The 12,893-nt window shown below is 37.5% G+C and overlaps 1 protein-coding gene across 1 annotated transcript; it reads right to left on the bottom strand.

Moving 5' to 3' along the window:
• Window positions 1-453: 453 nt before the first annotated feature.
• Window positions 454-11,977, bottom strand: LOC110453581 (guanine nucleotide-binding protein G(s) subunit alpha-like). Its single transcript, XM_021502561.1, has 3 exons — window positions 11,863-11,977; window positions 2,558-2,737; window positions 454-715 (listed from the first exon to the last, which is right to left on the bottom strand). The coding sequence occupies exons 1-3, from the start codon at window positions 11,952-11,954 to the stop codon at window positions 514-516; spliced, it is 474 nt and encodes a 157-aa protein (XP_021358236.1). The 5' UTR covers window positions 11,955-11,977; the 3' UTR covers window positions 454-513.
• Between the last annotated feature and the right edge of the window lie 916 nt (window positions 11,978-12,893).

The following is a 12,893-nucleotide window of genomic DNA, read 5'->3' as shown; positions in this document are numbered from 1 at the left end:
TTTTGTTGACCTTTGTCCATGGAAGGTCCCTGCAAAATTTCATTGCAATTGGTTCAGGGGTTTTGGAGAAGAAGATTTTTGAAATTTTAGTCAATTTGACCCCTTTTGGCCCCGCCCCTCAGGCCCCTGGGGGCGTAGGACTAAACCGGCAACTATTTTGTTGACCTTTGTCCATGGAAGGTCCCTGCAAAATTTCATTGAAATTGGTTCAGGGGTTTTGGAGAAGAAGTCGAAAATGTAAATTATTTACGGACGCACGACGGACGACGGACGACGGACAACGGACGACGACGGACAAAAGGCGATCGCAATAGGTCACTTGAGACTTTGTCTCAGGTGACCTAAAAAGTTGATGACGGACGGACGGACGATGCACCATGGCATAAGCTCACTTGCCCTACGGGCAGGTGAGCTAACAATGATTGCACCTCAGTGCTCATAATTATGTTCTCATTCTGCAATAATATCTAAATATATAGCCATTTAAGTTGTTATAATACTTGAACAAGTTAATTACAAATGCTGCTCATAGGTTGCTGTGAACCTTATGAACAGATGAAGGTAGAGGACCACTTTATACTTACTATCTGAAGGTATTTGGTAGCGTCGATAGTCAGGAAAATACTCTTCTATTTTAGATTTCCCCGCCTTGACTTTCTCTGCTAGTAGATCTTGCTTGTTTAAAAATAGAATTACTGAGATAGTTCGTAGCCACCTGAGGATGGAGAAAATGAAAGTGAATTAACACAAACACAAAAAAAAAAGGCTCAATGGGACTGCGTCACTCACCTGGTATTAATCTCACACTTGTCATCTTTAAAGTGGACCAAAATACAGCTACAGGCAGAATATCAGTGTTTGATTCATAAGAATCTATTAAAAGATTTAAACATATGACGCCTGTGAATTTGAATGTCGAACAAGGACATTAGGCTGAGGGAAGGTCAAGGTCTTTCAATTGAACAAACTTGGTAGTCCTTAATCCCAGCAGGCTACAGGCCCAATTACAGTACCCTGGGCCTTTTGGTTATTGAGAAGAATTGGTTTCAAGATTTTAACATATTTGACCCCTGTGACCTTGAAAGTGGGTCAAGGTCATTCATTTGAACAAACTTGGTAGTCCTTCATCCCAATATAATACAGGCCCAATATCAGTACCCTGGGCCTTTTGGTTATTGTGAAGAAGTAGTTTGAAGATTTACGACATTTGACCCCATGTGACCTTAAAAGTGGGTCAAGGTCATTCAATTGAACAAACTTTGTAGCCCTTCATCCCAGCATGCTACAGGCCCAATATCAGTACCCTGGGCCTTTTGGTTATTGAGAAGAAGTTGTTTGAAGATTTTAAAACATTTGACCCCTGTGACCTTGAAAGTAGGTCAAGGTCATTCATTTTAACAAACTTGGTAGCCCTTTATCTTAGCATGCTACTGCCAAAATATCCTCAACTGCAGATGATCTGCAGAATAGTTGGGAGGATCCATCATCCTATCCGTGACTGAAGGGTTGCAGGTTCGAGTCACCCCACGGCACTGTGTTGTATCTATGAACAAATACTATACTCTGCTTGTTCCAGTCTACTCAGCTATAAATGAGTATGTGGTTGGGCAGTGCTGGAACTGTAGAATGCTAGCTGTAAGAGCCGAAATGGCAGCACTGGCTGTATGCTCACCAGTGAGTTGAGAAAGATATTGGCTGGTTGCAAAGGAAAATTACCACAGATCATTATTTGTGAACCGCTTTGAGACGACCTACCAACTAGGTTGTGATAAAGCGGTATATCATAACCTCGAATTATTCAATTCATTTTTAATCAATAACCCTTGTCAACCTTATATACCCGGAAATCTTACCATGAGAAAGTAAAATTTCCCACATAATGGAAGTACTTTGACTAAACTTAATTCTTACCTATTGTGTAAGGTCAATAGTTAAGTGTTTTAAGACTTCCCAGTACAGAGTTTCTCATCACTAGTCCCAGAAATATTACGATAGTCACGTGACATTCCTGGAATAAACTAGAGCTGCCACCGAGGGGGGTGATAAGTATACCCCCAGCATACACGCAAGTTGTGTAATGACATGGAAATGTCATTCTCTGTATTCTGGTTTAAATTTTTGATTCCTTTGCTTTTAGACTTTTTGGGGAGGACTACCTTAACTATAAATTTTGTCTCTCTCGTCGAAAACACATCTTCCCTCCATTTTCTACCTAAAGAAAGAAAAAGTGTGATCACAGTCACATATATGCATCAGTTTCTAGGCTTATTCAAAATGCGAAGAAGACTGTTATCAGGATATTATAATAAGATGATGCAGAAACAGGCAGATATTTCAGGAATTGGCAGAAATAAGACAAAATCATTCTGTGAATTGGCACAAGAGGCCAAGGGACCTCAATAGCTCACCTGGTATTTTAACCTTCTGAGTACCATACAGGTTCATCAAAGCAGTACAAGAGGTACAAGTTGCAACGGGTACATGACATGAGAGGAGTAACAAAGTAAGTAAGTAAATGTCTTAAGTACGATCTTCAATTTTGTTGCCATATTCTCACCTGTTGTTCCAGATACTTAGGAAAAGTGCAAGGGATTCTTTGAGTCGATTTTGGCTTGGGTCTTCCCGAAGAACGAGGTTATAGCTACTGCATGCTGTTACAAAGATGATGGCTGTCACATCGTTAAAACACTGAATCCACTTCCGCCTCTCATCCCTTTGACCACCCACATCAAACATACTGAAAAATAACAAGTCACATCGCCCTGAAACATACATACTGAAAAATAACAAGAGGCCCAAGAGGGCCTGTATCGCTCACCTGAATATTTAAGCAGTCATAGCAAAATATTCTCATTAAATATTATATTGCACTAAAAATATTTCCCTCGCAAACTTTGTTGGCTCCATCTGTTAACACTATGAGCAAAATATTATTATAAGATTCTATGCTTTTTGATTCTTCTTCAGAAATTGCTCGACATATTTTTCCCTGTGACCTTGTAAGTAGGTCAATGTCATTTTCCTTTTCCAATTGGTAAGCTCTATTCCTTAAAGCTTCTATATTATATATTATAATTGTATGCCTTTTTATTCTTCAGAAGTAGTAGTTTGAATTATTTGACATATTTGATTGCTGTGACCATGAAAGTAAGTCAAGGTCGATTTCATTCACAAACTTTGTTTGGCTCTATCCCAGGAAGCCATCAATCAAATATAAAGATTCTATACCTTCAAGTTCTTCAGGAGAAGTCGTTTGATGCATTTGACATATTTGACCCCTGTGACCTTGAAAGTAGGTCAAACTAGTTTTCATTCTCAAACTTTGTTGGGCTCCATCCCAGGAAGCCATCAATCAAATATAAAGATTCTATACCTTCAAGTTCTTCAGGAGAAGGCGTTTGATGCATTTGACATTTTTGACCCCTGTGACCTTGAAAACAGGTCAAGGTCATTTTCATTCTCAAACTTTGTGGGGCTCCATCCCAGGAAGCCATCAGCCAAATATGAAGATTCTATACCTTTTAGTTATTCAGAAGAAGTCGTTTGAAGTGTCAGACACATTTGACTCCTGTGACCTTGAAAGAAGGTAAAGGTCATTTTCATTCTCAAACTTTGTCGGGCTCTATCCGAGGAAGCCATCAATGAAAAATAAAGATTCTATACCTTTCAGTTCTTCAGAAGAAGTCTTTTGAAGCTTTTGACATATATGACCCCTGTGACCTTGAAAACAGGTCAAGGTCATTTTCGTTCTCAAACTTTGTAGGGCTCCTACCAACGAAGCTTTCAGCCAAATATCATGACTCTAGGCCTGTCCGGTCTTCAGAAGAAGGTGTTTAAAGGAAAAGTTGACGCACGAGGACGGACGGACGGACGGACTGATAGACGGCGGACGGACACCGCCCCAAGGCATAAGCTCACTTGGCCCTTCGTGCCAGGTGAGCTAACAAGTCACATCCCCCTTAAACATACATACTGAAAAATAACAAGTCACATCACCCTGAAACATACTCAACTCTCATAATATGGAAAAAGTGTTTATCATCTATATATTACCTTATACTACCTACCGGTATCATGATAAATTCATAATCATGGGTTGCCAGTATATATATATAGACATATTTTCAGTATTTGTTTTTGCTTGAATCTTTTCGTATATCAGAAGTTACCAAAGTCACTCTGAATTCTCTAGACTTTTCCATGCTCTGTTATGAAGAAGACGATCTATTTCCCGTTTCCATTTCTCACCAACAGGTAAGTTGTTAGTTGTTTGAATACATTCTTGAACCGTTTTTACAAATGTTTATATATAGAACTTATCGACAGGTAATTAGTGAGATGAGTGACGAATAATTAAGTTGTTTTTACAATTGTATATACGTAGTGTCTTCTGGAAGGAAAAAGTCTTTAAGGTGACTTGCAGGTTCTACTACACGAAATGCATAAAGAAAACATAATTGATGCAGTCCAGTGATTGTGGACCAAATGCTGCAATCTGCACTATTTGAAAATCGCATATTTCAGTTGGATCTGGAGCTAAAAACCATGTTACCGAGACATTCAAAAGCATGCACAGGTTTCTATCAATAACAATGCATCACACGTGATACAAATCCCCTCACATTCACACATTGTGTATGTGTACGAATTTCATGAAATTCCGTTGAGGAATGAAGTGGCTAGTAGAGCGAGGACATAGTTTTCTAAAAATAGTAACAGTGACCTTGACCTTCAACGCATTTACCCGAGACACAAACTTGTTCAAGGCATTTTCATAGCAAACACTTGTATCAAGTTTCATGAAGTTCTATTGAGGAGTGCAGTCGCTAGAGCGATGACAATTTTTTTTCTAAAAATAGTAGCAGTGACCTTGATCTCAAACGCAGTTACCCAAAACGCGAAACTGTTCAAGGTGTTGTCATACCAAACACTTGAATGAAGTTTCATGAAATTCCGTTGAGAAATGAAGTCACTAAAGCGATGACGAACAGTGTAACATACGTAAATACGTTCGTACAGGCAGATTCCTATATCCCCTCAAACTTTCGTTGCAAGGGGATAACAAGCCATTAGGATTGATTGTCTTTCCTTTGCCCCAATTTGAACATCAATGCACGTATCAGAGAAACTAACTGAAATGCAAATACTTGATGTTAATGGAGATGCTGACAAAGTCAATGGACCATGAAAGGTAGCATTTGATGCATGGGTTGAGAAGTACTACCTAAAATGCATCTATGGTCCAAGTTTGGTTAGTCTAGCACTTATACTTTCAGTGAAACTAACTTAAATGCCAGAACTTATGTTGACGCTGCTGACGCAGGAAAAGCAACACCTTAGTCTTGCTTCCACTTCATAGCGGTGAGACAAAAAAGGTCCTCATATAAAATTGATATTTTATACGAGTAGGGTACTGTGACTTCTTATATTATTGTCAGGAACATTTTTATTGACAAATAAAATGGTATTTTATATCAGTAGAATGTGACCTCTTATTGTCAGGACCATTTTTTATTTACAGAAACAAATGCCTGTGAAAACACAGTATCATATCTATTATTATGAATTAATTTTTGATGAGTTGTGTTATTGACCAATGTTTTTTTATTTTTCAGATTTGAATTTGGTATTGCAGATGAGGATCAGCTAGATCTGCTGGAAGAACAGTTCAATGAATGTAGAATGTACCTTTTGCATCATTACAATATTAAAGTTCTAATTTATAATCTACTCTTCTTATATTTGTTGCGAAAAAAAAACGTCGCACGCTATAACCCTCTTTTTTATTTCAAAAGAGGGCCATCACCCTCTTTCAGTATTATCGGGGTATGTTTGTGTCGCCTCATCTTTTATGAATAGAAAATAGAACATGTTATGTCTTATGATGAAAATAGAACAAAAAATCAAAGTACTGAAAGCCCTGAAGACAAACGTATTGGACCTGTTTCAATGTTCAAATGGAAATAGAAAATGTTCTTAATCTTAATTTGTAGGCAAGTAGGCCTTTATTCAAATGAGGTGTTGCATAAATGGACATTTCTTTACAATAATTTTTCACAATTGAAAGTGGATACATGTTTTAAGATCTTATAAAACAATTGGGTCAGTGGGAAAATTTAAAGTTGATTGTGTATATTGTTCAACTTACATCAAGTCCATCATTATATTATAAAACATAATTATAACTTTGCAAGTAGAATTGCATTTATTCTTTTTATACCCCTTCAACCTAAGTCTGAATATATAGAATTGTATATAGGTACATTATGAGATGGTAGTGAGTCACATCCCATAACAAGGTCGCTGTGACCTCAACTTGATCATTTATCTCGCGTATATCAGCTGCTGTTCCAGGAATGGGCATAAAACGCTGCATAATAACAAGAGGCCAAGGTCCTCAGTAGTCACCTGAGCTATATCATAGGTATTGGTAGCTTTATTTTATCGTTTAGATGTGATGTGGAAATCAGCATGTAAACTAAGTGAAATACAATAAATGTCATGTCATCAAAGGATAAGAATTTGAAAATATTGGTAAATGTTCCCTTTGGGGCCCCACCCTAGCCCCTGGGAATGGGGCAGGAATTCCAATTTTACAATGTAATACCCTCATCCACCAAAGATGATTCTGACCAAGTTTGAATAATTTTCTGCTGAAAATGGATAAAATATACCAAGAGTGTTATTTCCCCATACAAGAGGCCCAATGGGCCTGCATCGCTCACCTGGTATTAATCTCACACTAGTAATCTTAAAAGTCGACTAAAATACAGCTACAGCTGCCTAGGCAGAATATCAGTGTGACCTTGAATGTCAAACAATAACATTAGGTTGAAAGTGGGTCAAGGTCATTCATTTGAACAAATTTGGTAGCCCTTCATCCCAGCATGCTAATGGCCAAATATCATCACCCTGGGCATTTTGATTATTCATCAGAAGTTGTTAAAAGGTTTTAAACATATTTGACCCATGTGACCTTGAAAATGGATGAAGGTCATTTATTTGAACAAACTTGGTAGCCCTTCATCCCAGCATGCTACTGGCCAAATATCATCACCTCAGGCCTCTTGGTTATTCAGAAGAAGTTGTTTAAATGTTTTGAACATATTTGACCCCTGTGACCTTGAATTAAACAAACCTAGTAGCTCTTCAACCAAGTATGTACTGGACAAATCTCATCACCCTAGGCCTCTCGATTATTCAGAAGAAGTTGTTTAAAGGTTTTAAACATATTGGACCCGTGTGACATAGAATATAAGTCAAGGTCATGTATTTGAACAAACTTGGTACCCCTTCATCCCAGCATGTTACTGGCCAAATATCATCACCCTAAGCTCTATCCCGGGAAGTCACCAGCCAAATATTATAATTTTATGCCTTTTAATTCTTCAGAAGAAGCTGTTTGAACTGTTTGACATATTTGAACGCTGTGACCTTGAAAGTAGGTCAAGGTCATTTTCATTCGCAAACTTTTATGCCTTTTAAATCTTCAGAAGAAGAAGCTGTTTGAACTGTTTGACATATTTGAACGTTGTGACCTTGAAAGTAGGTCAAGGTCATTTTCGTTCTCAAACTTTGTAGGGCTCCTACCAACGAAGCTCTCAGCCAAATATCATGACTCTAGGCCTGTCCGTTCTTCAGAAGAAGTTGTTTAAAGGAAAAGTTGACGGACGAGGACAGACGGACGGACAGACGGACGGACGACGGACGCCGCGCCACGGCATAAGCTCACTTGGCAGGTGAGCTAAAAATCTGTCAAAGAATGAAGTCTTTTACATTGGAATGCGACAGGACGGGACGGACATGTGCAACACTATATGCCCCCCCATTTTATGGAGGGTTGTACCTTTGTATAAAGTTTGAGTATAAAATCTGTCAAAGAATGAAGTTGCTAAGTGTTTACATTGAATCGGGATGCAACGTGACGCCCCCCCCCCCCCCCCCCCCCCCATAAGCCAGGGGGAACAAAAATCATACAAAAGCTTCTAGTTCTATGCATTTAATGTGTATATAAGGTTAAACTTCTATAATTGTCCATTCACAGAATCTCTTCATTCTTCACTTCCACTTGATATGTCTCTAAATCAGTGTCCTCTGCTATGTTCAACAACAGGTAGGGTGAGATGACCTACAAGTCCTTTCTGTGTCAGTTACTGCAAACGCCATTCCATCTTGCCAAACTCTCCGATTATGATGGCTTAAACTTCCAGCAGATACTGGTGTGCAGATCACCTAAAATGGGAAATATTTGTATTTTGATAATGGTCAGCTTTTGTACTACAGTTGTCTACAGACTTAATTTAAAATTGAACAAAAAGAGTACGGAGTGGAATATAAATTCCAATTAGATAAAATTAAAATCTATGGGTACAGGGTTATTATTTAATTATTTAATATTATGAAAATGTAGCTTAATATCTGCAATAAAAAAAAAGAAAGGAAAAAAATGAAATAGTGTAGCAAGACACTGAACAATGACGATAACAAATATTGGAAGAGTAAACCATATTGTTATTTTTTCCTTTGACAGAAAAGTTTACCACAAAAATTCAATCTATGCCTGTACTGATTTTATAACATTGGGTATCTATTCAAATGATCAATGCACAGGGGCCTTAGTTCTTTCAAATATCAATAATAACAGTAATAAACAAGAGGCCCAGAGGGCCTGTATCGCTCACCTGAATTATGTTTAAAATAATTGGTATTAAGTAAAGATATAGCACTCCATGGTAGGTGCTGTAAGTACATATGAAATTTCAGAAAAATCCATACAGTAATTGAGATATAGCGAGAAAAAACTTCAAACAGAGCCCCACCCCTAAGCCCTGACTGGGGTCATGCCCACCGAGTATATAAAATTGAGTCCTCTTGACCCAAGGATGCTCCAGACTAAATAAGGATAAAATCTCTTAATCCTGATGGTCGAAGAAGGATTTAAAGGTTTTACCTTTATTTCTCCTATTGGGCCCCCGCCCTTCTGCCCCCTGGGAGACCACACCCACTTCTTAAACAAAATGGAGTCCCCTTCGCCCAAGGATGCTTCAGACTAAATTAGGATGAAATCCCTGAATCCCTATGGTAGAAGAAGGATTTTAAAGGTTTTACCTCTATTTCTCCTATTGGGCGCCACCTCTCTGCCTCCAGGGGGGTCAGACATACTGTTATACAAAATTGGTTCCCCTTCACCCAAAGAAAGAATTTGCTATGTTTCCGCTATTGGGCCCCGCCCTTCTGCCCCAAGGAGGCCACACTCGATGTTTATACGAAACTAAGTCCCTTTTGCTCCAGGATGCTCCAGACTAAATAAGTATAAAATACCTTAATCTCTATGGTAGAAAAAGGATTATAAAGGTTTTACTTCTAGTTCCTCTATTGTGCCCTGCCCTCCAGGTCCCAGGGAGGCAACACCCAACGTTTATACAAAATTGGTTCCCCTTTACCCAAGGATGCTCCACACCAAATATGGACCAAATTCTTTCATTCCTACAGAAGAAGGATTTTAAAGAATAATTTCCTATGTTTCCCATATTGGGCTTGGCCTCGCCCCTCAAGCCCCTGGGGGGCAACAATCAATCTGGGCCTAATGATTTACGAACCAATCTTAAGCCTAGTGACCAGTTACTATTAATTGCTTGATTTTTGTTATGAATGAAAAAATATAGAATCTATGAATAATATTTGTTACTAAATAAAAAAAATAAAAAAATTGACAGCTGCGGAGCTATTTCAGTATGTGTTATATGAGTTTCGTATTTTTCCTTGAAGGCGTTTGATCAAGAACAAGAAAACCTGACATCCTCAATACGATCTGCTATATCATTATATACGACATCCGTGCAGCATAACTGTACAGCTTCTGTTTTGTTTTCCCTTTCAAGCACGTTTGACTGTCCACTCATCAGTAGGTTCAAAGTCTATTTAGTGTAAACACGAGTTACATCCCTTGGACTGCATTGAAATTGCTAGCCCACGAAGGAAAGTAAATATCAAAATAGGACCTGTTCAAACTTTTTTCACAGAATAATTCTCTTGCATATAAAACTGTTTTATGTTACCGTTTTTATCATAAGTTGTTCCTATCGTCAACAATGTCTGGGTTCACGGACATGAAGCAACAATCAAAACAGGAGTTTATGATGGCAAGGTTTTTTGTTTACAATAATAATGCCAAAACAAAGAAATCAAATTTAATGTACCCTGTATATTTTTTTATGTCACCAAATAGTAATGAATAAAATACTTACACTTACAATTTAGATGCTGTCAGCAGGTTTCCTCCTTGGTCACATAGAAGCCGAAAGGTCAAACATCTTTGCGCGACAAAAAAGGATGTCATTTTTGTTTTGACAATTATTTAGCAATACAGAGAAACGGAATGACTTCAAACTACTAAAACATTTAAAGTTCACTTGTTTCAGCATATTAACATATCTATTTGTGAAAAGAATCTAATTCAGGTGGGTGTAAATCGGGGAACTATTTTCTTTTGTGATAGAGCGTGAATAAGGAGAACGATAGAAAATAACATTCATAAATTGGGCTTCCAAAATTTTGACCAATCAGAGCAAAGTATTGCCAAATTCATCAATGGGATTAACGCCACTATTGCTATTGCATAGTAAAGTTGATGACAAGGACTCAAACTCTCGTTTGTGTCAACAACAATACTGTGAAAGGAAAAAATCCCTTCTCCAGCTTGGAATTCATGCTAAATTGGGCAGTAATATGGAACTGGAGTAGGACAAGGGTGTGAATGCAAGATGCCAATTTCAACCAATCAGTGGACAGTAATTCTGTGTAAAGGCTTTCAAGCGACAGTTCCCAAAGGAGATATGAAGTGTATTTTTCAGAATACAAACTTGTAGCAGGGAATTTATATTATATCTCATGTCTTCTGAGTGAACTTGAGTCCGTGGTAATAGATTTTATTTGCAATTTGTCTGTTTTTTTACAGGTAGGTGGCGTATGTATCGAAACCACGTTTATGAATATATTTGTATATCTGAGCTCATTAACTGAAGTAATATCAATAGGTTGCAGCTAAAGCCTTAGCTAAAAAAAAGTCTTTTGTAATAGTTTGAAGTTTCATGGTATTCCTTCACAGTAATCTTCTATTTGTTTACATTTGTCACAGTCCAAGAACCTCGGTGATCACTGAGCCTAGGAGTGATTTGGAAGGTATGTGTTAATAATAAAGAAATATTTAAGGTAGTAGTATATAGATGATAAACAGTTTATCACACAATGTTTTCAGGGTATGACATTCCAACGAAATTTTCATCTCGTTCATATGGATAAAATCAAAGCCACCTTCAAATCAAACCCTGAAATCTATAATTATAAATGGCTCTGATGACTTCATACCTACCATACTTTGTTAACCTGCCTACTCGTCTGGATGTATTGCTACTAATTTTTTTTAATATCATATTTTCTTTTCAAATTTACAAAATATGTCTCCCTAGATATGATACAAAATATTTTATGTTGTAATTAGCGCCCCATCTCCTTTTTCGTGGAGATCAATATTATAAAGACACCCTCCCCCATCAGCACGGTCAATAATTTACAGTACTTACACTTTTAAAAGCAGAGACTTCTGTTTGGTGAACATGCATGAACATCCAGTGAAGGAAATAATATAATATCCCAAAAAAACACCCAGCCACACTGGAATTTTTATTTATTTTTGTTATACTGGAGCAACATTTAAAGTTGCACAAATTTCATCACTCACATTTCATATTCCAAATAAGCACCAACATTTCAGAGCTATTCAATGGATGCTTTTAAAGAAATTAATCACAATGTGATGATCACAACCTTCAAAAACAGCTAAGCAATCTTAAACATACTTACTGAAAATTCACTTTATCAACTATAAATTTGGTTTCAAAGATTCCTGATGTTAAAACTCGACATCGTAATATATCCTGAAAAGATAGAAACATAGTTAGAGTTAACTATTACACACCATATCTATTTCGTGATAAAAGCTTTTGAAGAAGGAAAATTAACTTGATAACTTGATAGGTATCTTTCCTAAACAAGAGGAACAGAGGGCCTGTATCACTCACCTAGATATGGGAAAATATTTTCACTATATAAAGTCTCCTTTGGCATTGAGAATTTTCCAGATTAAATGAAACTTTATACTACTCTATCCTAGCATGCCACTGGTCTAATATCATCAACTAAGGCCTCCTAGTATTGTGGAAGTTGTTTAAAGATATTTACATATTTGACCCCTGTGACCTTGAAAGTTGAAACTTTATATCACTTTGTCCCTACAGGCCAAATATCATTGCTCTAGGACTCTTGGTTACTCAAAAAGAAGTTGCTTGAAGGTTTTTAACACTTTTTACCCTTGTTACCTCAACAGTTGGTCAAGGTCATTTATTTCAAGACAGACTATATAACTCTGTCCCAGGTACCTACTAGCAAAGTATTAGTACTCTGGGCCTCCTGGTTATTCTGAAGAAGTTGTTCAAAGATGTTCATATTTGACCCCTGTGACCTTGAATGTAGGTCAAGGTCATTTATTTGAGGAAACTTTATTGCACTCTGTCCCAAGTACCTACTGGCCAAATATCATGGCCCTAAGTCCTTCAGTCCTTAAAAAGAAGTCATTCAAAGAACAAGAGATCCTGGCACCCACCATAGTACTATATTCTTTAGTTCTATGCCAGTTTAACTTTTCTCTTCTTTTCTCTTATCTGTTTGATCAGTTTGCCTATCTGCCATCTTAATCAATCTTTTGATTAACCTCAAAAGTTAGCATGCCCAACTCGGGACCACTGAGTGAAGGGGAACCTACAAATCATATTTGAGAAACAAGAGGCCCATGGGCCTTAAGGGTCACCTGATATATTTATACAGAGAGTTGATTT

The sequence above is a fragment of the Mizuhopecten yessoensis genome, unplaced genomic scaffold (genome assembly GCF_002113885.1).
Source record: "Mizuhopecten yessoensis strain PY_sf001 unplaced genomic scaffold, ASM211388v2 scaffold7469, whole genome shotgun sequence".
NCBI lineage: Eukaryota > Metazoa > Mollusca > Bivalvia > Pectinida > Pectinidae > Mizuhopecten > Mizuhopecten yessoensis.
This window is presented reverse-complemented; position numbering and strand designations above follow the sequence as displayed.